General features: G+C 38.4%; 1 protein-coding gene across 2 annotated transcripts in view; it reads right to left on the bottom strand.

Annotated features, from left to right (window-relative positions):
* Nucleotides 1-6,582: 6,582 nt before the first annotated feature.
* The window catches only part of LOC146660334 (roundabout homolog 1-like), a 91,376-nt gene continuing 70,775 nt past the window's right edge, over nt 6,583-27,183 (bottom strand). For both annotated transcript variants that reach the window (XM_085420149.1, XM_085420150.1), the window contains exons 9-29: nt 23,209-23,414; nt 23,036-23,117; nt 22,794-22,962; nt 22,511-22,677; nt 22,289-22,410; nt 21,390-21,624; nt 21,135-21,256; nt 20,796-20,967; nt 20,259-20,456; nt 19,586-19,612; nt 19,000-19,039; nt 18,655-18,809; nt 18,146-18,505; nt 17,938-18,057; nt 17,712-17,847; nt 15,335-15,487; nt 14,797-15,242; nt 13,977-14,117; nt 13,662-13,883; nt 13,325-13,479; nt 6,583-13,152 (exon numbers count right to left, since the gene is read on the bottom strand). In XM_085420149.1, the coding sequence (XP_085276275.1) occupies nt 13,138-13,152; nt 13,325-13,479; nt 13,662-13,883; nt 13,977-14,117; nt 14,797-15,242; nt 15,335-15,487; nt 17,712-17,847; nt 17,938-18,057; nt 18,146-18,505; nt 18,655-18,809; nt 19,000-19,039; nt 19,586-19,612; nt 20,259-20,456; nt 20,796-20,967; nt 21,135-21,256; nt 21,390-21,624; nt 22,289-22,410; nt 22,511-22,677; nt 22,794-22,962; nt 23,036-23,117; nt 23,209-23,414 (3,443 nt within the window). In that variant the 3' untranslated portion in view covers nt 6,583-13,137. The remainder of the gene's footprint in view (nt 13,153-13,324; nt 13,480-13,661; nt 13,884-13,976; nt 14,118-14,796; nt 15,243-15,334; nt 15,488-17,711; nt 17,848-17,937; nt 18,058-18,145; nt 18,506-18,654; nt 18,810-18,999; nt 19,040-19,585; nt 19,613-20,258; nt 20,457-20,795; nt 20,968-21,134; nt 21,257-21,389; nt 21,625-22,288; nt 22,411-22,510; nt 22,678-22,793; nt 22,963-23,035; nt 23,118-23,208; nt 23,415-27,183) is intronic.

Below are 27,183 nucleotides of genomic sequence, written 5' to 3'. Positions count from 1 at the left end.
CCTATGATGCAAAATAAAATGTGTATGTGAAAATTAACAAATTCTCTTCTCACAATTGCCTGAGTTTGAAATATGATTTGTTTTTAACAAGAAATGCCCATTTTGGATTTTTCTGAAACAATTAACCTATTTTTACATTACAAATGGTTTTAAAATATACTCCACAGTTACAGTTTAAACTAAAGAAATGTCATTCTTTCTCTCTCTCTCTCTCTCTGTATATATATATATATATATATATATATATGTGTGTGTGTGTGTATGTGTATATATATATATATATATGTGTATGTGTGTATATATATATATATATATATATATATATATATATATATATATATATATATATATATATATATAGATATTATAGGGGTCCAACGATACTCGTATCGATATTGAACCGTTCGATACAGTGCTTTCGGTTTGGTACGCATATGTATCGAACAATACAAAATTTTTAATTTATTTTATCAACTTTCCTTCTGACGATGCTGTCTGTGTTGAGAGCTCAGTGGATCTGCGTTCGACTACTCCGCCTAGGTTGCACTGTCAAGCGCAGATTCACTGAGCGCAGCACAAGCTAGCAAGACAGAAGCTAAGCTCGTTGCAACATGGCAAATTGAACCTCCCCCACCCTCATTCAGATCTGGCCTTTGGAACTATTTTGGTTTTCATGTGAAGTATGACCCTGAAGGTAAGCGCGTCCTGGACAAAAGTAAAACAGTATGTCGGATGTGCCACGCAATGCTCAATTACATGGGTGGGAACTAGTGCGTTAGAGCAGTTTGCTCGTTAACGTGTTGACGCCATCCAGCCCCACGCACAGGCGATCCGCTGTAGCTTGTTAACGGAGATTTGCCGTGTTGTGGCGTTAACGTCATTTCAGATTAACGCTGACAGCACTAGTGGGAATACAATGAATATGACTGCACATTTACGCCGACATCATCCTAGTGCAAAGACAAGTGGAAGCAGACAAAAACAACAAGCATGCATGCTACAAACTTTACCCGAGTCATTTAGACAGCCGTTAGCACATGATTCTCCTTATGGGGACCTGATATGTTTAATATGCTGCTGAGAATATAGCCCAGAAGAAGCGTATAGTATAGCTTTTATTTTGGAAAGAGACATTTCTCTGTAATAAACTCTCGTTTCCAAAAATGAGTGATTTCTCGATCAGATAGATTTATTTTTTTATTACTTTGTTGTTTCAGCAACATCAGAATTTAAAAAAGGTATTTTTGAGTTAAAATATATATTTATAATTTTAATAAATGACAAATTAAAAAAGCATGAACATTTTTTTGTATCTCAAAAAATATCAAACCGTGACACCAAAGTATCGAACCGAACCATGAATTTTGTGTATCGTTGCACCCCTTATATATATATATATATATATATATATATATATATATATATATATATATATAAAAGCTATGGTAAATTGTTTAAATTATCCAGGGAATCTTAGAACAAACTTTAGAAACCACGCCAATTGTTCTTCAGCAATAATTCAAAAATAAGCTGCACACCAGTGCATAAATGTAAAAAAAAAAGATGTATTATAAACAGTGTAACATCAATGTATCTACTTTTATAGGCATACCTGTATATGTAAAAATAGTGTACCCACAAACACTGGCTTGTCTGGCGTATCTTAAAAAAACAACAAAAAAATACCTCTTTGCCTTCTTGTCAACTTTATCTGACGCTGGGTTTTTTTACAGAGTTTCAGGCTCAACTTCCATCATCATTATCTCAGGACCCCATGACAGCTCCATGTTACATAGAGATAGCTTCTTTTGTTGTTGCTGGAGTCGATCAGCATTGTGGAGAGTTGCTTCAGGCAATGGTGCAATAGGTGCTATGCACAGGGTGGGCTAACCTGTCAGCATTAGTAACTTGGAAATGGATGGACAGGCTGCAGATACTGTGCAGACAAGGAGTACAATGTTCAATTGACCATTTAAACGCTATATCCAACTGCTTAGGTTTCCAGAAGCGCCACAAGGACAGATAAATTAGCATCATGTTGACAATTTTGTCACACTTTCACTCAATTTAGCTACCTATCATCCCATCACAAGGACAACCCAGCACACAGACACAATCCCATCACCAAATGTGACTCCTCCTAATTTACCCAATTTGTACTACATGTGACTTTAATACAGGAGCAGACTCACAACCTAGCCCACAGAGCCCAATTACAAGGTCCCTGCATTTCAATACCTACACCTCAGTCTGATAAAAGCTATACATTAATATATCGGTCTAGCGGTGATGTTGCTGACTTTGTGGGTCATTATGGCTTTTGGTTCAATAAAAATTCAGTTTACTGTAACAAATTTATTGCTGAGATACATTCTCAGCCCTCAGGGGACCGATTTGGCCTGAAACTGCTGCACTTCTTCAGATATTGCTGCGAACAAATGAAAACTACTCATAATGAAGTCCCTGTTTTACTGTGGTACAAGTAGTAATAATGACAACAAAACAGCTAAAACAATTTGATTACAAAAAATGAAATAATCCACTCTGCATATTATTTGAACTCTAGTGTAGTAATAACACTATTATGAGAAAACAACACTGAACTGATTATAGAAGCTATATTTCATTTCTTAATAGAAAATCCATTTGGAAGTAATCTACTGGGTAAAAAGTTAAGTGTTCAGAGGAATCGTTGGTGGTTTGCAGGCTTGGCCACACTGTTGAATAAGTTTTATCTTTTAAGGATGTGTAGAGTATATGTTTTATAACGTTTTGTATTTATAATAAATCGTAAGGCTTGAGATGTTATAGCTCTTCCAGCTTTTGGAGGGGATCTGTGCTACCACAAACTATGAAGCGCCTTGAGGCGACTTTTGTTGTGATTTGGCGCTATACAAATAAAATTGAATTGAATTGAACTAGCCAGGTTGTAGGTTGTTAGTAATTTCAGCTTGGTTTGTCACTTTAAACAGCAAAAGAGAAATATTAACAGTCTGCTATTTACACTGACAAAGTCAGCCTCACACAGTTCCTGTTAGTAGACATTTTTATTTAAGCTAATGTCAACATGTAAAGCGAAATTAACACATTTCAGTACAGGATATTCATATCTGTGGCGCTTTCACCCCAGAGCAGAGACAATTTTAGACACATGAAATGTCAGAAAAATCCATTTTCAGAGGAAATGTGGATAGAGTAATTAAAGAGCTTGTAAAGAGCCACTGTATAAATTGAAATGCAAAGAACATTATAAAGTCCAATATAAGCTGGTATCAGAGTGAGCTGCATTCATTATAATGCATTTTTGGTTTAGAAATAGTGTACATGACAGCTCAACCTTACACTAATTACACAGTAGCTGTTCAGATAGCACATGAACAGCTGTGCAATTTTTGTTTATTTTCACTTTCAAAGGAGAAAAAACAGAACTATTCGCTCACTTTTTTTTTTAGATCGCAGTTCACCATGAGCAGTGTCATTTCATGAAATTTTCCCAACGTGGTGGACAACCTTTTCAGTCTGAGTATGTGTAACCTTGCCTCGAAAGGCTGAATTGTGACTCATGACATTTGGCTAATTGCAATATTCAAACAGTGTGGTGGTTTACATGCACCCCACCTGAGACCCCAAGTCCTGCTCTGTGGCTCCGCTACCCTGAGGGTAAGCTAAAGGCCAATGGCCTTCAGCTCCCTCAGTGGCCAATTTATTTTCATCTTGTTCACCCTAATGGTTCATCCTTCATGTTACCACTTCACATTGTGCCACCGACATGAAGCAGTGAAGCCTCTCCTGGCAGTCTGTGATACAAGGTATCTAAGTAAATCCAAATGGATGCCAATATTGATATGTATCTTTGTCCATGCCTACTTGATCTGACTCGCAGTGTACAAGTGGCAGCCAAGATAAGTTCTGCTGTTTATTCTTGGCAACAAAATCCATCTCTAGTTACTGGAGGACCCCAAGAGAGTAAAATCTGTATTTTAGCTTCTCTTGTTAGCTTGTCTCTGTACTATTGCCAAAATAGCTTTTTTAAGAGCCTTGGCTTTATTGTGTTCTGCCGTTCTCATGGGAGTTCCTTTGAGCCAGGGCAAGCCTGACATAAGAAGGCTGTTTTACTTTCACATGTATGTGCTAAAGGGTGTTTAGCTATGTTCACCTTGAAGTTTAAGATATGCATACACTGGCGATTTACAACCTGGAAGGCAAACATGATGATAAAGAGCATACATAAATGTAATGGAAAGTATGTACTCATATGGTGCATGTAGATTTTTTTTCCCCATATTAATGTATTTTGGGTTAGTGCAATTAAACTTTTTTAGAACAAAATAGAAACAGATTATCATACAGATGTTTTTTTTTTTCAAACAACATCATGTACCAATCATTACCATGAATTAAGACCCCCCCTCAAAAAGATTAATGGCTAATAATGATGTCGGTTGAAATTATTTGTTTGTATCAAACTGATAAATTGCCACTATATTATCCATTTGCTCTTAAAATATAAATGTTAGCAAATGACTTTCTACAAACTCTGCAAGAAACTTTCACTTTGTCAGAAAATATCACTTTATAATCTTCTTAACTAATTGCCAGTTTTAAAAATTTTGCCCTGATGCTAACTGTGATGTCACAATGAAGCTCTGGTATCACCGTGTTTGCTTAGAGTGCAGCTTTTCGACATCTTACCCCTGGCTTCTCATCTGCCACAGTAAGTTATGTCTTGGCACGGAGCGACGCGTCTTCCCCTTGCGCACAGTGAAATTTTATAGTGACAGACAGTGATATAGCTCCATAAACAAATCTGAATTATCCACTGCTGCAGTGAGCTCCGCCTCACCAGCAGATTCATTATCTCTGTCGCCTCCTAATTCCTTACCAACTGCCTGCTTTAAGAGAAAGTAATCTTCCTCAAACACAACTGTAATAAATTTAAAATCATAAATTTGCAGTCTGTTACTTGCCCCTCTCCCCACTCATAACTTCTCATTTAACACCTGTGTTCTACAGCCCTTAGTCCTCAACCTTGGCACCCTCCTTGTCACCAAGAATGTCAGCGGCAATGGAAAACACTGCTTCTCAGAGCTGAGAAAAGCTGCCTATCTCTGACACCACCTGTTTATTTCACCGCCGCGAAGCTAATCGATGTATTCATCACCTCAGGGCTTCTTTCCCACAACAGTGTTTTCTGCACATCCTCAATAAACTCCATTATACTGAAAATCCTGTTGCCTGAATGACCGCACGTACGTGTTTGAGAGGCCAACCACCAATGACAACACAACAAATTAAAATTCAACCTTTGAAGTTGATAAGAGGAGAAAACTGATCATCTAACTGAGATACAGTTGCGGTTCAACTGTTAGTTCAGAAGCGACATTTTTATTTGCAGCACAGCACTCAGCCATACTGCCTCTATAGATCTGTCCTCTTATAAAGAGTTGTTCAGAGTTGACAGCCATCAGTTTCATTTTTTTTCTGTCAGCCTCTGTGCAATTTTGCCACATTTGCCCTAGCTGTCATGGCTGCCTCTTTGTCAACAGATTGCAGAGAATCTGCTGGATAAACAGAGCAAAATTGAAAATGAAACTTGGCAGCTCACACACATACATGCACAGGCACACACGCATGCACATCCAGTATCTTAGAAACCAAGGCAAACACTTGAATAACCCACTGTAGACAGTTGTCCTTGGGGGGAAAAAATGAAAGCAGTCATTCATGGTGCTAAGAAATAATTTTTAGAGAAGGAAGCAGAATTACTCGGAGAACTTAATCTTGTCCTGAATTCAATGTAGTTACAATCAAAGTACTGAAATTATTAATGGAAAGGTTCTTTATTGCATGAATGACTTGATAAAATTATGTAAGTGTGTTCATTTAAATAGGGCCTGCTTGTTTAGAAATGGTTATATAATCATCACCTTAGAGGTGAAGCTGTGCTTTTTCATAAATATATTACTAACACAGACAGTTTAAAAAGTGGATGTAACTGCAGTGATGTCACCCATTTGTTTCTGAAGCCTCTAGATGAGCAAAACCACGCTGGTTGTAAAACCAAACATGTGATAAGGAAGGGCTAATGATTTGTGACCGACAACCAATTAGCCAATAAGAGGGCTGTTTCATACCAAAGATAATCACTTACAAAACAGATAAAACAATTGAGTGGTACCATAAATTCACCAGGAAAGTGTTTACAAAGATAATGTATGAAATACATTTTCCCATAAACCTGTCTTTTTGCAACTACACACAATTGCTATCAGGTGTCTTTTGGATAGAATGCGGTACTCCACTGGCTTTTCTGACTGTGTTTAATACTATCTATGACTAAGTTTAGTTCATATTTTTTTTAAACGCTATTGGAGAATTGGGATGGACATTACCTTCTGACTAGTTTTACCTGTCATATCGCTCAAGCTTTTCAAGAAATCCAACTGTAAATGAAGCCAACCTTTATGTACATATTGGACACATAATATCATCTCATGGTTTTATTGAAGGAAGGTTTTATTTACACATGAAGTAGTTCATTAAACCTTGAAAAGTAAAAGCACAATATTTGGACTGTTTTCAAACATGTTTTTCTCTTCTCAGAAAACGGAATATGTTCTGTTATTCTTCCATGCATTTAGTTGCCCGCTTCTTATCGTGTCCTGTGCAAAATGAATGTCTATAACTTTGTTTATGGCATATTGCAATGCATAAAGGTTTACCAGAATGCTACTCAGCTGAATGGCTATTTGTGCCACTTAACTAAAAGAAGTCTAATGGGGTCAGTAGAGTTCAGCTTGTATTAAGGAGCAGATGGTAATGCAAACTGAGGTACATTTTGTAGAGGCACATTTTGAGCTAATATGTATTACTAACTCCACAATGTGTCAGTATGGATTTCTTGCAAATTTTGAGTCTTTTTCTTTTGTAATGTAGCAAATGAATGTGTAGAGTGCTGTAAATTGTAGCCACAAGTAAATGGTTCATGTTATCATGACAGAGATTATGTAATTTGAGTCAAGGGTGTTGTCCAACAAGTCCTCTAACTGAATGATAGATAACTTTTCAGGGCACTTGTAAAATAAAACTTGGATGATGGTGACTGTAGATTGAAACCCACCAAGGTCTTTACATTGCGTTTTTTGCACAAAATGTTTCAGCTGTGTTGTGTTAAAGCAAGAGCAGGATGAAGCAGGGACTTCAGTGCAATGTGCAGCCCTATTTACAAGGTCAAGAGAACATCCATTCATCCCCCTACCCTTGGCATTCTGTGTACATTCTGAACACCAAATTGCAAGAGTTGGTAAACAGCCAAACAGAGAGATTAATTGTTTCTAGGTTGAGTGGAGCAATGGACTGCAAGAGATGAAGGTTTAATTAATGAAAAAGGCTTTAATTATTAAGATTATGTTGGCTCCTAGTCTCCTCTTGGCAATCGGTTGACCGTGTGTCAAAAATCAAGAAATTAATGAACTTCGAATATATTGAATGAAAATCCGAATATATTAAATGGAAGTCTGAATATATGGAATGAAAACTGACGTTAGAGAAGCTCTGGCACCATCTTGTGTTTTAGATGTTAGATAAATATTTTAGCATCTGATGTCGCTACAAGAAGTAGCACTATGAATAAGTCAGCATAGATTCAGCATTCCTAAGTAATGAAGACATAATTCTATGGAAAATGTCTATACTACTAGTATACAGATCATGTAATTTAGGTACTGCTTCATCATACAAGACTGAATGTACTGAACCTTTGTCTGACTTTTAGCAGATAGATAGATAGATAGATAGATAGATAGATAGATAGATAGATAGATAGATAGTCCAATTTCCTTCTATATATTTGAAGACCTGAAATCCCTCTAAAACATTTGTTAAACAGTTGACTAATGTTCGATTTTCAATGTAGGATGAGAAAAATGATCATTCTTAGCTTGCAAGTTCTGGTGAAGTGAGTGGTGTTGAAGACGCTTGCACAATTTTTGGTACTTACATGGATAATCAAACTCTAAGGTGAGGTGTCATATTGAAATATCTGGGCAGAAGTTCAATAGCTTAGTCTAAAACAAAATGACATAAATAAATTTCTTACACAGTTTAAAGGTTGCTTTGAGTATTGCTGTGGCTCAGTCATGAAACTCCTGAATGTCATTTCAGCAAAGCAAAAGGGCAGCTACAGAATCTCAGGTGATCATTGCAAAGGGCTTAAAGCAGTATGTACTCTGGAGGATAATCATGTGCTTGTCCAGCACACATGAAAAGGTCATTATTCTGCTATGTTTATAAATTTCTCATCATCACCAGTGTTGGGAAGGTTACTTTTCAAATGTATTCCTCTACAGATTACAGAATACATGCCCCAAAATGTATTTTGTAATGTAGCCGTTATGTTACTCAATGAGAGTGACGTATTCTGAATACTTTGGATTACTTAATATATTATCATGCCGTTTACAACTACATGAATGTACTATTGCTGTGTGATTTATTACTTTTACTGAAGGTTATTTGCCATACCAATACCAACTAGATTTGAAATCTTAATATAAAATGAGTAACAGTAGGTTGACATTAGGTAAGGCTGCACTTTTTGCAGCGATCTTGTATAGAAAACTATTCCGTACCTGTAAAACAGGTTCGGGGCTCCGAACCGTAAAAGCGTAAAGGGACCTCTGGCTAATACGTTGGGTTCCATGTTGGGCTCGTAGCTGAAAACTAGCTTTACTTTGTTGTCTGGGTCAACTTTGCGAGAGACAGAGAGAGGTGTTGAAAGGCTGCTCCAACGGAACTTATTGCTCCGGAGGAAAACACGAACACAGTGTACAGTCGAGTCTTAATAGCTTACTTACAACTGGGCTCGTCAGTCACTCTTTTTGGCTGCAGTGGTTATTATTATATTTACATGCTTCCATTTCCCGTTTCTGGTTGGTGCCAACTTGTACTTTTCTACTCTTTTTCTCCCTCCCTGGCTCACAGACACATAACGGGTATGGCAGGCCATTCTCCCTGCAGCACAGACTACACTGCCCATGAGGCTACATTCTTTAGGGCTATGCCTGTAACACTCTGCCTATTGCCTTCATATGAAATAATTTTTGTGAATAATTTTTAAAAATATTTCTTCACGTCATTCTGCAGGCCGCAAGTAGAGGTGACATGGGCCGCGAAATTGAGACACAGACATCAGAGCCTCTTAATGCGTGTTTTGTTTGGGTTTCCACCGGCGTGGAAACTAAAAATAGAGAGGGCATAGCCTAGCATTTGAAACAGGGAAATACAGCCCTGTAATCCGTTCATTTCATCAAAGTAACTGTATTCTAAATACCACCTTTTAAAACGGTAACAGAATACAGTTACTCATATTTTGTAACGGCGGTACATGTATTCCGTTACTCCCAAACACTGATCATCACTATAGTGGAATTAATCACAGTAATTATTTGTGGGTGACATACCACTTACTGTGTCAGTCCAGGGAGAGTTGACATATGAAATAGCAATTTTTTAAAATTATTTCACATGGTTTTACTCCTCTGTTGCTTAAGGTTTATATGATGTTAATTAAAATGCATATCCCATCACACAATCTCATTTTCTCTTCTTGTGTTTCCTAATCTACCTCACCTTACAATCACAAACCAGGATGGTGCGCAACATAAACTGAATAAACTGAGTAATATCTGTAAATCAAAAACCAAAAAACGAATTAACAACCTACCTACCAAATACAAAAATATGACCTAAAGTACATTTGACGACATGTTCATAATAGCTAATGTCGCAGATATCATGAACTAATTGTGATTAGGCATTTTCTTTAGAAAGTGGAGTTTCTTTTCAGTTTCTTTAGCTGTGTCTGACAAAGTGAAGCAGGCTAATAGGTTTCAAAAAGTAGCACATCATGCCACAATCTAAAGGAACTCAACAAACAGGTAAGGAACAATGCTTTTTATATCTATCAGCTTAGAAAGAGTAAAAAAATTTATTTCTAAGGCTTTGGAAGAAAATCACAGTGATGGCAAAAACATGGAACTTTTCAGGAATGACTAGATTACCAAAATGACTTCAAGAGGCCATCACCTACTCATCCAGGAGGCCAGAAAGAACCCACAACAACTTCTAAAGAACCCCAGGTCTCACTTGCTTCAGTTAAGGTAAGAATTTTTGACTCCACAATAAAAAAGAGACTGGAAAAATGCACCCATAGGAAGAGAGTTCCAGATATCAATGCTGACCAAAAAGAAACAAAGTCCCGTGATCCCAAAGACTTTTGCGCAAACATCTGTGGACTGATGAGACAGAGGTTGAACTTTTTGGAAGATCTCTCTTCCAGTAAACTTTTTTTTAAACTAACACAGCATTTCATAAAAGGAACAGTCACACATGCTGCTGGTGGTGTGATGGCCCATGGCTGCTTTGCTGCTTCAGGGCCTGGACAACTTGCCATAATTGATTGAACCATGAATTTTGCTGTCTACCAGAAAATCCTGAAGAAGAATGTCCAACAATCAGTTTTGTGCTCTGAAACTCTATTTGGGTTTTAGAGCAGGAGAATGACTCAAAACACATCAACAAGTCCACTTCTGAACGGTTAAAAACATGAACAAAATGACCAAACAAAGTTGGTTGGACTCATATGTAATTGCGATCCTTCGTGAGCATAATTACATGAGCATAAAATGAGCATAAACTTTCATACTTGAAAAACCTCCAATGTGGCTGACTTCCCTTTCTTCAAATTTTGCAAAGCAGAGTGGACTAAAGTTCCTCCCCTGCAATGTGACTTTCAGTTAGTAGGTTTAAGCAACTACTTTTTCTCTCATGGCCAGGTAAGTTTGGATACCTTCTTTTTTTTTTCATTAAGAAATTAAGTCATTTTAAAAACTGCATTTTTTTATTTACTTGTGTTATCTCTGTCTAATTTTAACATTTGTTTGATGATCTGAAATGTATAAGTGTGAAATATATGCAAAAAACTAAATAGGAATTCGGGCAAATACTTTTTCAGAGGACTGTATGTCATATAACTTGAACTTCTTGAGCACTGGGGAAACATTCAGGATTTTGTGTTTTCTGTATTTTCAGACAAAAGCTGAAAAAAGGACAAGTTCACATCATTGTTTTATTTCCATCCTCTCCTCTTGTCTTCTCTTGTATTTTTGTTTGTTCTACATGGTTTTTTTTTCTAATTTCCCGTTTTATGTTGACATAGTATTCTGTTGTGTGTAGTTTGAGCTTTGCTTTGTTCATTTCCCTCCATTGTCCTTGCCTGTCATGAATTCTTTTTACCAACGGTCAGCTCATTCCGTTGTCTCAGTGTGTAATTAGCTCCCTCTCAGTGTCTGTATAGTCCTGTGTTTCCTTTTATAAGGTCCTGTTCCCTGGTTGTTTTCACTGGGTAATGTCATCATTCTTTTCCACCTTGTAGATTGTCTAATGGTTGGACTTTTGATTTCATTAATAAAGGCTACTGTCTGTATGCATGTTGCATCCTACCCTTGTCTTCAGCATTGGAGTTGTCATCTCACATTAAGAAACATACATTTCAAGGACAAAGTTTGTTAACTTTTGAAAAAAGATGCAAAAAATGTGGGTAAATGTCATGGTGTGTACAGTGGCCAGATTTAGCCATATATATTCTTCATGAGGTGATAACGATTGTCTCCTTAAAACTGGAAAGTGGAATAAATATTGTCAGTATTGTGTTAGTAAATGAACTACTACCTTATTTCTTGTCGCTTAATGAACAGCAATATTTATTTGAAGAGAGTAGTTAAAGTGACATATTTGTTCCATATTTAACTTACAGAATAGAGCTGGACAATATGACTAAACTCTAGAACATATAAACAGTAAAATGATTGTTTTTGTTTTTTTTAAATATGTTTTTTTTTTAATATAAATGTTATTTTTTTACTTGACCTTACTTAAATGGACTTTCAACATTTGTTTGGCTACATATGACCGGTTTAACATTTTAGGTAACTGGCTGCCTAGTTCCCAAAAAGTTCAGCTCTGTTCATCTGGACAAAACTTTTTTCAGTGGGAGAAATGTTTTGTCACTCATTCAAGCGACTTCTTCAGTCTAGTTCTGGACTGATAACAGTTTGGTTGGCTTGTAGTTGGATATCACTGACTGTTGTAGTCACTGTGGTTTCAAGCAGCCCAGGTATTTCAAATTACAATATATGAATTAACATCAGTAAGCGAGTCACATATTGTATTTTGGCAGACTGGCATGTTGTCCAGCTCTACACCATAAGTTGGCCAGGGTCAGGGGAACAGAGGAGTAGATAGAATTAATTCAGTGAAGAGAAACAATAAATGAAACCAGTCCGTGAACAAACTTTCATCATCCCAGTGGGAGGACAAAGCAGTCATGGTGTTAAGTAAAACCTCCTACAGGTGAATCTGCATGCAATTCTCTCAGTACACACAACAGATCGTTCAGATCTGAATGAAAACAGCTGAAATGTACGCAACTGAATGCACAATCACAATCAACAATCAGCATGATGAAATGATCAGCAAGACTCAAAAAACGTGTTTTCTGTAGGACTGAAAATTCATATAGCAATGACTTAGAATAAAATTATGTGATTGTGCTTTTTTAACCAAAGTAGGACAAATAATACAAAGACAACATATACATCACTTAGAAAACATTAACACTGTTATATAAAATTTGAATTTGAAGCACTTCTGTGGCAGTAAACAATTTACAAGATGGCAGGTAATGACTGTATATCAATTATAGCAAAGTAACAAGACAACTGACAAACAAAGATCATACTGGACCGCATCAAGCAGTCATTGTGGACAATACTTTTGTAGACACTCACAACCGCCATCAAATGTGCATTTATATTACTAGAGCCAGCCTCCAACAGGTCAGTGTCCTGGAGTCTGGTCAGCAAAAGAAAGCAAACAATAAACAGTGCATCAAATAAAAGTCTAGTTACTTAAAGATGAGAGCACTTTTTTCCTTTTTTTCCAACACTTAATGAGAAATCTGACTTTTAAAAAAACTTATATTGTGCAGTATTTTTGGAGTCTTTTCCACTTTTTTAAAGGTTGTAGTCCTTTCTCTGAAGCAACAATAGGATATTCCTGTTGAGCTCACATTGCTTCTTAGCTTTTCAGGAACTGTGGAAACAAAACAGCATTAGTCTCATTCCTCTTTTTGTTTTTCCTACACACACATACACATGAATATATATATATATATATATATATATATATATATATATATATATATATACATATATATATATATACATACACACACGCAAAGTGTTAGCTACACATTTTCATGTACCTCTTCCACCTGTCCCAAAGGTGCCACCTGTCCACCCTGTTTAGTCCTTGAGTCTCCAGATGATGCAAATTTGGATGAATTAGACTCATTTGGCACTGTCTGAGTTTGTCCTGATGGGAAAGAGGGACGACTGTACAGAAGAATGTCCCCAAATTCTTGAAAAAGAGAAAATCAATCAATTAAAGAGTCAGTCAATTAATTAATTAATCACACATCCAATGGCCTAAAATGATAAGAGACAAAAAAGATCACATAAAATAATAAAATGCAAAAAATCTCCATTATAATTTGGGTGTAAATTTAAGTTTCAAAATGAGCAACATTATCCATATAGTACCAGAGTGCTGTCGGTTTTTGCTGCTCCCTTTTCCTGCTAATGGAATCTTGTGATTCTCCTGGCTCTCTCTTTCCTCAACTGTAGCCTCTTTGACCCTGTGAGTCCCAGTGCTGCCTCGTCTACCCCGGGCCTCCCCAGGGCCCATCCGAGGCAGCGTGGCCCCCCTCACTTTATAGTCACCATGGGACATCTGACTGGTGAAATCCAGAGGCATACAAGTGTCTGTGGAAAGAGCAGTGCACAGAATTTTAAATATTGCAATCATTAAGAGACACAGTATGCAACAGCAAAACTTATCCGTGGGTCTTTCTTTACCATCACTGAAGACGTCTTTGGGTTGGTAACCCTGTGGAGCAGATTGGTTCTGTTTATGGCGCCTGGGCCTTCTATGTGTTATTGCAGGACTCATGTTGCTATCTGTGGACATGGGACTGCTGGGTCGCTGCTGTCGCCGCCCTAAATCATCCCATGGACATAGATAGCACAGATTAACATATAACATATGGTAAGCTTACAGTTATTATTGTAATTGTAAAAGCACTTTGAGGGCCCCGAAAAGCGCTCTATAAATGCAATCCATTATTATTATAATTGGAAGAGAATTTGACTTTTGTTTTTGTCTCTATGATAATAATAATAATAGTTATGCCAAAACACCTCCACCAGCTTCTTTCTGTGAGTAATACAGCTCTACATTTTCCGCAAAAGTTGAACAGTTTGGCTATTTCAAATGTTCTTTAATGAGGTCTAAGGTTGTCAGTCATCCAGGTTAGGGTGGTGCTTGGATTTTTTTGGGACTTCTTTTTTGCTAGTGAAACCAAAAAGATCAAAATACTTAAAATAAACCCTTTCATATAGAATTATGTTAGTTTGTCTCATTTTGAGCCTTTAAAAATAATGGGCTACATATAAAAGTTAGTGAAATACTGCATGAATTGCACGTTGACACACACACACACACACACACACACACACGTAAATACCAGATTATTTTTCATTTAAATAAGCCAGAGATTGCTGCCACTTCTCCTCAGCTTGAGCTTTGAGGATTTTGATAGTTAGTATGGCTAGTATGTGTGTCTTAATCTAAATATTTATGGACTGAACTGTATTAACTCCCCATATGCTTCCTCACCTGACTCCTCTGGGTATCTGCACATGCGCAGGCCAACAATATCCCGCGATGAGGCTACTGCCTGGTTGAAATCTCCATCTGTAAAGAAGGATCCTTCTGAAGTGCTGACCACACTGGACCTGCCTGATGAGATGTTGTCCTCAGATGCTGAGCCCCAGCTGTTAACCATAGACCCTGTGACTGATCTGTCCAGATCTCCAGTGCTGGAGGCCGGGGTCTGGTCCAGTCCATGCAGCAGCTGCTTGTGTGGGGACTGGTGGTGCAACTGGTGTTTGTGCTTCTCGTGGTTGTGGTCTTGGCTGTAATGACTTTCAGTGAGCTCTGTATCTGTTTCCTCCTCCAAATCTTCATCATTCTCTTCCTGTCCATCAGTACCCACGCAGAGCGGTATTGAGCTGTAGGTATGTGTTGGGGAAAGAGGGCGAGGGTTGCTTGTGACGTGTTGACTGTAAAACGAATTTAAAAATCTGTCAAATTCTGTCATGACAATAGTTTTATTTTAATAAATGTATGCACGTTGAATTCGGTCGTGGGTTACCTGAGATGTTCTGCTGGATTGTGTAGGCCATTAGTCAGGTCTCCCTGTGATGGTGTGATAGGTGGGTGATTATAAGATACTTCAGTAGAGGATGAGACTGGCCCTCTAACTGGTGGAGTTGGACAGCCTTCAGTTCTCTCTTCTGGATTAAAACTGATAAAAAAGAATAGCTGACATAATCAAATGGCTAAAGAAGTCCAACCATTTGCCAAAGTCCTGGCATATTAGTCACAATTCATTAGATATTAATGCAAAGCCCTCGGTGCATCATCAACACTTTCCATCAAAGAAAAATACAGAACATACAGAAGTGAACTAAAAGCACAATTTAATTGCCCAATTGTGACAGATTAAATTATCCACAACAGCAACTGGTGCCTTAAGGTCCTTGGGCAAACCAGTGGTTTGCAAAATCCATGGCAACTTTTTTTTCATTAAACATGTCATAATGTAATTCCAGTTATATAATCCTGCTCTAATAGTAAACTAACTGTCTGTCAATGCCATAAATGTGAATATTGTAATTGGTTTGGCTGTTATAATGAGACCGTGTTTTGTCCTGCGCCAGGGGGTGGGGGGTCAGTGAAGAATAACTAAAAGTAATAATATTTTTGCACAACGAAGTGCATGTTTTCTAGCAGCTTGAAATGCACTACTTTATGTAAGGCTGTGCTCAGACGTTTATATCCACTCATCATAGCCATGAATGTCATGGTAATCTGGGGCTTTTTAATTATTTCTTTAAGGTGTTCTATGTCTATGTGTATAACATACATTTTTTTACAGTTTAAAAAAAAAAAAAAGATTTTTTTGCACAAATTTTAATTTATTTTGGATTTTTTCTAATCTAATCCACACTGGGCCTTATCCACAAGGGACACAATTTTGAAATGTATACATTTACGCATTTATTAAACTGTGCTAAAGGTTTTAGAATGTCTTTTAACTAGCCCAGGCCTACTAACTTTTTGTTAGTGATCATGATTGACTTCAACCCGTAGTTTCTCTTTGCCGTATTATAAACAATTTGTCTGACAGCACTCATTGGATTGACCAATATTCAGAACAATAGGAAAGTCAAAGGACCTTAGTGAAGATCTAAGAAGGAGAGAACTGTTGAGTTCAAGTTGGACAGGTACCTTGGAACCATTTCTAATAAACTGCAGATTTCCAGATTATCAGTTTAAACAATTCTATGTAAGTACAAGTTATTCAATACGTCACCACTTTGCCAAGGGTCTGGAAGAAGGTTCAAACTGTCACACTTAGATGTGAGTAAATAAGTTAGGATGTTAAGAAGAATACAGGAACCACCAAGGCTCAAGCTTGCTATGAACAGAAAACTACTGTAACACCAGCATCACTGTCCACAACTTTTAGATGGTCTGAGAAAAAACCACCTACTCCAAAATCAGCACATTTAAGCTTGGCTGAACTTTATAGTTGTGCACTTGGAAAAGCCATATACCTTGTGGAGAAATATTTTATAGTCAGATGAGATATAGATTGAGTTAATTGGCCACAATGACAAGAGTTATGTTTGGAGAAATAAAGGTGAGGCTTTCAAACCTACGACCACTGTACTAACTGCACAGCATGGTGTTGGTGACGTCATGCTCAAGGGCTGTTTTGAATCCAGTGGTAGTGGTACATTGCACAAAGTGAATGGAATAGTGACGAAAGAGGACTACCTCTATATTTTTCAGCTTTACCTCAACTCAACAGATAGATGACTTGAACTTGGGCAAAGTTGGGTGTTCCAACACGACAATGATCCCAAATACACTTTAAAACTGGTTTTGGAGTGGATAAAGTAGGTTATAATTAAGCTTCTGGAATGGTTTTCCCAACGCCCCAACCTCGACTATGCTTAAAAGCTGGGCCTGATCAGGAAACCTATCAATTTAAATGAACTCTACCAATTCTTTGAAAGAGAATGGTCAAAATGAGTGGTCAAATATCCACCTAGAATGATGCAAAAAGCTTGTTGGTGGCTATCAAAAGCATCTGGCTGAGGGCAAATTGCTAAGGGACATTTAACCAAATATTAATTTGGATGTATGTATATACTGTATCTGACCCTGTAAATATACTATTATCCTTTTGTGGATTACAGAAAAACCCAAAATGAATTAAAATTTGTAAAGCTAATTCTTGTTTTCTTTAATCGTTAAAGATGTACGATGTACAACCTTTCCATCTTGGAAAAAGAACAGTTAAAAGAAAGATGTTGTTAGAATCCCAAAATTACCATCGCATCCATGCCCATGATGAGCCTATGTAAACTTCTAATTGCTTCCATATTGCTTTTGGCAACTGAAGGGGATATGCTAATCTGCATGTGCTGTGTAGAAATACAAGTATCTTTTCCTCCTACCTTCTTTCCATGGGAAGGCTATATTCATCACAGTCCCAGGCATTAGCATGAGGAGGAGATAGGGCTTCTCCCCAGCTTACTGCATTATGTTTTGGGATCTTTGGGACCCGTATTCCCTTCTTTTGATTTTGACTCCCTGAGAAATGAAAAATAAACATCAAGATAAACAAAGTCCTGCGGTTTGCCTCATTAATATTAAACAGTACAGACTAGTTGTTGGCTTCACCTGAGGTGCTGTTGCTGCCTCTGTCTGAACTGTGGTGTGAGCCACCTGTGCTGTGATCTCGGGTCTGGTTGTAGGGGATAGCTTTAGGATGAATCATTCCTTCTCCTCCTTGCAAATGATCTGAAGACAAAGCAGCAGGAAAAATGTACCTGTATTTCTATTTTTTATATAAAAATAGTGTAAAACATATCAAGGTGGTCTTCCCTACCATTACTTTTTTGTTCAGTCAAGTTGTATTGCATCTGTGCTGCCATCTCCTTTGGTATTGGAGGCAAATTGGGGGGCTGTTTCCAGCAGGGTATATCCAGAGGCTCTGCTATTGAGCCGCCAGAGGCTGCCTTATTCTTAATGCTGGCCTGAATGAGCTGTGTGGTGGCATATGGAATAGGCTCATATGTGGCTGCTGAATCCCCTCCTGGACTTGCATAGCACAAGTTGGAGCTGTTGAATGTTTTAATCTCATTGAGTTTGTTGGAGAGATTCACATCAGTGTATATGGCTGTCTCAGACCCAAGCTGTCCCTCCTGTTTGTTTTCTGGGTGGTTTCCATAGTTGGCTATGCAGTCGGCTGAGTACGTGAAACAAAGCAGCACATGAGCATGCAAGAACACAAATTTTAGCACAGCTACAAGGTGTATGATTTTTATTACTTGAGCAATATGTATGTAAGCTTGTAACAGAGCTAAATTAAGTCTGAGTTTGTGAGACTGCACTCACCTGGTCGGCTGTATGTTGTCATGTTACTGTCACTAGTGCCATTGCCATTATTGCAGCAGTTGATGCTACAGTCCTTATGATTGGCACATGCATTTGGCCAACTGTCTGGCAGCCACAGCTGGTTTAGAGGTTCACCCATGCTGAGAAGGCCAGGTCTGCAACAAGGAGGATCACAGAGGTGTCAATCACAACCTGCCACCTTCATAAATGAGTAATGAGTGAGCATGGACTGGGTGCCTTACAGCACATTTAAAGCAAGAAGACACCTCCCCCTAGTGGTTCCACTGTGCAAGTGCATTTCTTTTATTATTTTTTATTCAACACAAAGGGACAAAAATACCTCACCTGCCAGCACTGCATACTGATTCTCCTCTTTGATATGCAACTGCAAAGAGAAAGAGGAAAACATTCAGCCTTGATGAGCTGTCAAAAAGATGAAGCGCTAAAGGCAGAAAAAAAACATGAAAGAAGTCTAAGCAAAAAAAGAAAAAGAAAAATTAAAGCAAAAAGTCTACATGCTTCTATCCATGGGGTGTATAGTTTGTGTCTGGTTTCTGCGTCTGTTAAACTGTCTAGTTTAATTTGCATGAAGACACCACAAATAATTGTCTGTTCCTTTACACATCTCAGCACAACACAACTTCACAATGGATTTAGTAACACTTGTTCGCAGTTTCTCCAGTAGTAAAATGTCATATAAAAGATATTAATCTTGTTTGAGAGATTCCATATTTTAAAAATTATAAACAAATGAACTTAACCTAAGCCAATGCACTTGGTCCAATGGGACAAGTACATTGTTGCAATGTGTCCATACAACATATGTTTCTCTCCATTGTTCTATGAAACAAATGTTATATGAATAAACATATCCAATCATTTGCCACATAAAATCTAACATGTATTAGCAGCTAAAGCACATAGTACATACCTGTAGGTGTAAAGGTGAATGAGGGAACTGAAGGAACAAACGACAAGAGAAATCAGTTTTACTCTTTTGTAACTTAGTTACTTTAGTATCTAAATTGTTAGATACTACCATAGTACATTATAACATTGCAGACCTTTGTATGCAACCTCTGCTGTGTGATGGGCATCTCCTCATGTAAAAGTTTAAGGTGTACAAGTATTTTAATAACCACATGCCACCTGTGTTAGTGCTGCCTCTGACACAAGTGCCCAGAAGAAGGTTAATAAGGGTGACAGGCGACCCAGGAGACAGGGAAGAAATATCAGCAATATTGTAGCACACATGCTAATGGCAGTTTGACAGGCCAGTGGCTCCAAGAACTGTGCTATGTTGAGGAAATGGCACTCTACAAATAAGCAATTAAAGGTCAGCCTTTGAATGTCTGCAAATGCAAATTTGTTTCTGAAGTCTTTGTGTCTGACCGTTTGATGTGATCTGCTTATCAGCCACAGAAAATATTCCTTAATATCACTGAAAGGACAATTGATGATCAGTGTGGTGGTAACATGTCATGGCTTGATCCCTTCTACAGTCCTAAAAGTCTTCAAATGTAGGCACATTTGGCCCATATAGATGTGAAATTGATATTTACATCTACTACTGTACAGTAAGGACATAGGGAAAAGGCACACACCCTTGCGGATGCCAGTGTATGTGCTGCTGAGGCCGCTTCTTTTCTTGCGGTGACGGTACAGCCACACGCTGAAAATCATGAGAACCAACCAGCAGGTGGCGCCAATGCCAGCGATAAATGCGGGCTGCTTCACCACATCTGAGATCTGGGACAATGTGTCTCTTTCCTCGCTGATATCCATCATCTGGCCTGCAGAGTCTGAGCAGTAAAAACAAAAGGAGAAGGTTCAAACATATATTGCCACACATGCATATGTACAGAAAATGCAGAAAGTATAACTGGACCCTTTAGTATGTTAAAAAAAAAAAAAGTTAAAGGGCCCAAAGAGAGAAAGGCATTGCTTAAACAAACATAAAAAAATGTGAATCTAACCATGAATAGATTAAGAACAGCATTATGCTCCATTCAGATTTTTCACTGAACACACAAAGGAGGCTCTGATCAACTGCATTTGGAGGTTTTCTCTAAAACATTCTGTTGCTGTGCTCAGACGTGTGGCTTTCTAATTTTAACACTGCATTTTGGCAGAACATTTACCTAACTGAAAGAAAGCAACGTCACTCTGTACTCCAGGTCCAGCACCATTGCTAGCTGCAACCACCACACTGTAGCGAATCCCCGGTGCCAGACTGGAAATGAGCACGGAGAAGGTGGAGCCATCCACTGACTGGTTTACATGGTAGCGACTCTCATTACCCAGGCACCAGATCTGTCGAGAAGAAGGTGAGATGAAGATGAGAGGGCAGTGATTGCCCGAGGGACACACTGAGCACCTTAAGTCTTACAGAGATACAATTTGCATTTTAGTTGCAATACAAGACGCAGAAGGACAAGTACAGGAGTGAGTGAGTGATAGCTGTCTTTTTTTTTAATAACCTTGTATTCCTGAATGAGTCCAGCCTCTTCTGCATTTGGAGGAGGTTTCCAGGAAACGAGAATGGCAGTGCCATTGGCCTCAGTCTTTGTGACTGTCACTCCCTGGGGTGCTCTACTTGGGGCTAAGACAAAGAAGCACACAGTTAATAACGGAGACATTAACAGAGTCGCTGATATTGTATGATGATCATGTATGATGATATTTAAAATCACTATCTCTTTGGTATTTATAGATAGTCTAAGACAAAACTTCACCTTCTTCCAGTGTCCTGACCACCTTCACCTCACTGTCAGTTCCCTGGAACTCGTCAAAGAAGGGACGCACTTTGAACTCGTAGATGGATCCCTTCTTCAGCTGACTGATCACCACCCCGTTCTCAAGTGGGGCACGTAACTCCTGGACAATCCACTGCCCGTCTGGTTGGCCATGCTCAGCAGACGCCCTGTAGAGAACCTTGTAACCCTGGATGTACGGGGACTGCTGTTCGACCTAACAGAGATAAAAACACGTTAAGATATCAGACCACATGACAATGAGACTCTTTTTGAACACCGGAAACTAAACAAATTCAATTCAAAGGCTCACAATAATATTTGTATGTGAGTTAAACATCTAGTTTTAACAGATCTGTTAAAACTCAGTTAATTCAATGTTCCTTTAGGGTGATGCATTTTATCTTTTTATCATCTGTGGATTCTCACTGTAAATCTCAGCATGAAGTCATTTATGGTTTCCATTCAGTAAGGTTCTGGTTAAAATTAAGCCAGCATAGGACTCAGCACTTTCCATTTGAACCACAGTATTACAAAATGGGATACTTTTAAAGATTTTTGTGGAGGCATCCACACAGAAAAATGCATCAGACATTCTTATGTGCTTGGAACAAATTGGCAATGTAGCAGACCAATAAATTTGCATCTCCGTACTGTGCTTTATTCTCTGCTAATAAATGCTGGGAAACTGGGCAGTCTAGATTCTCAGTCAAGAATCCCTAAATTAAAAGGTTTGCCAGCATCAATAATCTTTATTTTAACATCCTGACCCCTTGGTTTTCATATCATTTGTTAAATCTGTCCACATGTTTAAAAAAAACAAACAAGGCAATTATTTTTTGCTGTAGTTACATTAACTTCAACCCAGTCGCTTCGCTTACCGTCCACTGCACTCTGACAGCGGAAGACGAAAGGACAGTTGGCGTGCGCAGGTGGATAACAACATCTGCCAGTTCTGTCTGGATGTGACGATGATCCACTCCCTGCATAGTGGCAGTGCTGTCTGTGTGTACCAAAGGAAGGACAGAAGCATAAAATTTCAGTGTGTTTGTGGCTAAGCTGGCATTTAAAAGCTTAAAAACTAATGGAAAATCCAGACTGACCCTGTGTTCTGATGGAGTCAGAGATTGGACTGGGGTCACTCAGGCCATAGGAATTCACTGCTCTGACCATAAAGAGGTATACAGTTCCAGGCTTCAGGTTTCTCAGGACAAAGGTCTGCGCCTTCACATGCTCTGCCAGGGTCACCCATCTGCTGCCTAATGTGTAACTGCAGAGAGTGGCCAAAAATGACAGCACACAAACACAGGGAATATTTTGTCAAGCTTGATCCATGTTAAACAGAATGACTTCGTTAAAACACGTTTGACCCTGCAAGTCTCTAACCTGAATGCCTCAATCAGGTAAGAGGTGGGTGGTGCAGTGCCACTGGGGCCAGATTTCCATGATACAGTGACAGAGGTACGGCTGATGTCAGTCACCTCAGGTTTAGATGGAGCACTGGGAATCAGGCTAGGGTCTGAGGGATGACCAGACTGGACAACAACTCCAAACTCTGCCAGTGAGACAGCAACAAAATCATGCAAAAGTTAACCTAGCAGGACTTTCTGTATATCTGAATAGCCTACCTTCAACTTGCAAGTACGCTGTTCGGGAAGCCTCTCCATTGGAATTAGAAGCAACGCAGGTGTAGAAACCTGTATCTCCCAGCTAAGGATGGAAGATACAGAGGAGGCAGACATTGACAGGTGGCCTTGGCTCAGTGTGAGTTCTTAGTAAGTGCTGTATTACTATCTACTACCTTAGCATAGTGAATCTTCAGCAATCCTGTTTCTGTTAGCGACATACGGGAGTCCACAGGAGACACCACCACACCATCTTTCTTCCAGTGAACGGCAGGTGTTGGAGTGCCAACACTTTGGCAACCCAGGGTTACTGTGCTGTCTACAGAAACAGTCTGATTGACCGGACCCTGTCTAATGACAGGAGGAGGGTGGTCTGACCCAGCTAGGAAAGAAAAATGGAAAAGTGAATGACTAAACCACAAAATGACATGTATTAATTATAGATATGTCTCATTGGAAATACACAGTGAAGTCAGTGTCAAAACAGCATGTGGTGTGGTATACATATACATATATATATATATACACATATATATACATATATATATATACACATATATATACATATATATATATATATATACATATATATATATATATATATATATATATATACATATATATATATATATATATACATATACATATACATATATACATATACATACATATATATATATACATACATATATATATATATATACATACATATATATATATATATACATACATATATATATATATATATATATATATATATATATATATATATATATATATATATATATATATATATATATATACATACATATATATATATATATATATATATATATATATATATATATATATATATATATATATATATATATATATATATACACACAGTGGGGCAAAAAAGTATTTAGTCAGCCACCAATTGTGCAAGTTCCCCCACCTAAAATGATGACAGAGGTCAGTAATTTGCACCAGAGGTACACTTCAACTGTGAGAGACAGAATGTGAAAAAAAAATCCATGAATCCACATGGTAGGATTTGTAAAGAATTTATTCGTAAATCAGGGTGGAAAATAAGTATTTGGTCACCTCAAACAAGGAAAATCTCTGGCTCCCACAGACCTGTAACGTCTTCTGTAAGAAGCTTTTCTGTCCCCCACTCGTTACCTGTATGAATGGCACCTGTTTGAACCCATCATCTGTATAAAAGACACCTGTCCACAGCCTCAAACAGTCAGACTCCAAACTCCGCCATGGCCAAGACCAAAGAGCTTTCGAAGGACACCAGGAAAAGTATTGTAGACCTGCACCAGACTGGGAAGAGTGAATCTACAATAGGCAAGCAGCTTGGTGTGAAAAAATCAACTGTGGGAGCAATCATCAGAAAATGGAAGACATACAAGACCACTGATAATCTCCCTCGATCTGGGGCTCCACGCAAGATCTCATCCCGTGGGGTCAAAATGATCATGAGAACGGTGAGCAAAGATCCCAGAACCACACGGGGGGACCTGGTGAATGACCTGCAGAGAGCTGGGACCAAAGTAACAAAGGTCACCATCAGTAACACACTACAACGGCAGGGAATCAAATGCCGCAGTGCCAGACGTGTTCCGCTGCTGAAGCCAGTGCATGTCCAGGCCCGTCTGAAGTTTGCCAGAGAGCACATGGATGATACAGCAGAGGATTGGGAGAATGTCATGTGGTCAGATGAAACCAAAGTAGAACTTTTTGGTATAAACTCAACTCGTCGTGTTTGGAGGAAGAAGAATACTGAGTTGCATCCCAAGAACACCATACCTACTGTGAAGCATGGGGGTGGAAACATCATGCTATGGGGCTGTTTTTCTGCCAAGGGGACAGGACGACTGATCCGTGTTAAGGACAGAATGAATGGGGCCATGTATCGTGAGATTTTGAGCCAAAACCTCCTTCCATCAGTGAGAACTTTGAAGATGAAACGAGGCTGGGTCTTCCAACATGACAATGATCCAAAACACACCGCCCGGGCAACAAAGGAGTGGCTCCGTAAGAAGCATTTGAAAGTCCTGGAGTGGCCTAGCCAGTCTCCAGACCTCAACCCCATAGAAAATCTGTGGCGGGAGTTGAAAGTCCGTGTTGCTCGGCGACAGCCCCAAAACATCACTGCTCTCGAGAAGATCTGCATGGAGGAATGGGCCAAAATACCAGCTACTGTGTGTGCAAACCTGGTAAAGACCTATAGTAAACGTTTGACCTCTGTTATTGCCAACAAAGGTTAAGTTACAAAGTATTGAGTTGTATTTTTGTTATTGACCAAATACTTATTTTCCACCCTGATTTACCAATAAATTCTTTACAAATCCTACCATGTGGATTCATGGATTTTTGTTTCACATTCTGTCTCTCACAGTTGAAGTGTACCTCTGGTGCAAATTACTGACCTCTGTCATCATTTTAAGTGGGGGAACTTGCACAATCGGTGGCTGACTAAATACTTTTTTGCCCCACTGTATATATACATATATATATATATATATACATATATATATATATATATATATATATATATGTATATATACATATATATACATATATATATATATATATATATATATATATATATATATATATATATATATATATATATATACACACACATATATATATATACACACATATATATATATATATATATATATATATACACACATATATATATATATATATATATATATATATATATATATATATATATATATATATATATATATATATTATTTATTTATTTATTTATTAGGGATGCAACGATATTCGTATCGATATTGAACCGTTCGATACAGTGCTTTCGGTTCGGTACGCATATGTATCGAACAATACAAAATTTGTAATTTATTTTATCAACTTTCCTTCTGACGATGCTGTCTGTGTTGAGCGCTCAGTGAATCTGCGTTCGACTACTCCGCCTAGGCTCAACAGTGCAGCCTAGGCGGAGTAATCGAACGCAGATTCACTGAGCGCTCAACACAGACAGCATCGTCAGAAGGAAGAGCGCAGGGCAAGCTAGCGAGACAGAAGTTAAGCTCTCCTTGCAACATGGACCTCCCCCACCCTCATTCAGATCTGGCGTTTGGAATTATTTTGGTTTTCATGTGAGTATGACCCTGAAGGTAAGCAAGTCATGGACTAAAGTAAAACAGTATGTTGGATGTGCCATGCAATGCTCAATTACATGGGTGGGAACTAGTGTGTTAGCGCAGTTAGCTCGTTAACGTGTTGGCCGTCCAGCCCCATGCACGGAGCGATCGGCGGTAGCTCGTTAACGGAGATTTGCCGTGTTGTGGCGTTAAGGTCATTTCAACGAGATTAACCTGAAAGCACTAGTGGGAACACAACGAATATGACTGCACATTTACACCGACATCATCCTAGTGCAAAGACAAGTGGAAGCAGACAAAAAAAAGCAAGCATGCTACTAACTTTTGCCGAGTCATTTAGACAGCTGTTAGCACATCATTCTCCTTATATGTTTAATATGCTGCTGAGAATATAGCCCAGAAGAAGCGGATAGTATAGCTTTTATTTTGGAAAGAGACATTTCTCTGTAATAAACTCTCTTTTCCAAAGATGAGTGATTCCTCAATCACTCATCAAAGGCTCGCAATATCGCTAGCCCGACGTCCCGGGGCTAGCGATTTTTTCAGTCGGGCTACCAAAATCTATCTCTGCCCTGCCCGTCGGGCTATTGTAGGAAGGAAAAAATATATGTCAATGCTTTTGCATTCTTTCAGAAATGTAGCTGGGTAATTATGTCATTGGCATCGGTGAGCCACTGTCAATATGTGACATATTGCAATCGCGTTTGAATTTGCGCTTGTTTTTTTGCTTTCACTTTGCAATCGGGCGAACTGTGTATAGAGAGCGACAGCACTGATCTGTGAGTGATGATAATTTGTGCACCAATTCCTCTGACATCGTCTAATTAATTGTTAGCTTACTATGCAAACATGACAAGTGAAATCTCCCGCAGCAAGCTTAAACATGTGAGAGGTTGATCGCGCAGAGAATCGCTGAGCTTATGTGAGTGTGTGTGTAAAAGCAGCAGGATATATATTTTAGTTCTGCTGAGCCAAATAAGACAGGTCAGGGTGAAGAAGTGACAGCCAAAGAAAAGC

The sequence above is a fragment of the Rhamphochromis longiceps genome, linkage group LG10 (assembly GCF_057381845.1).
Source record: "Rhamphochromis longiceps isolate RC_006_pf linkage group LG10, R_longiceps_female_GT1.1, whole genome shotgun sequence".
Classification (NCBI taxonomy): domain Eukaryota; kingdom Metazoa; phylum Chordata; class Actinopteri; order Cichliformes; family Cichlidae; genus Rhamphochromis; species Rhamphochromis longiceps.
This window is presented reverse-complemented; position numbering and strand designations above follow the sequence as displayed.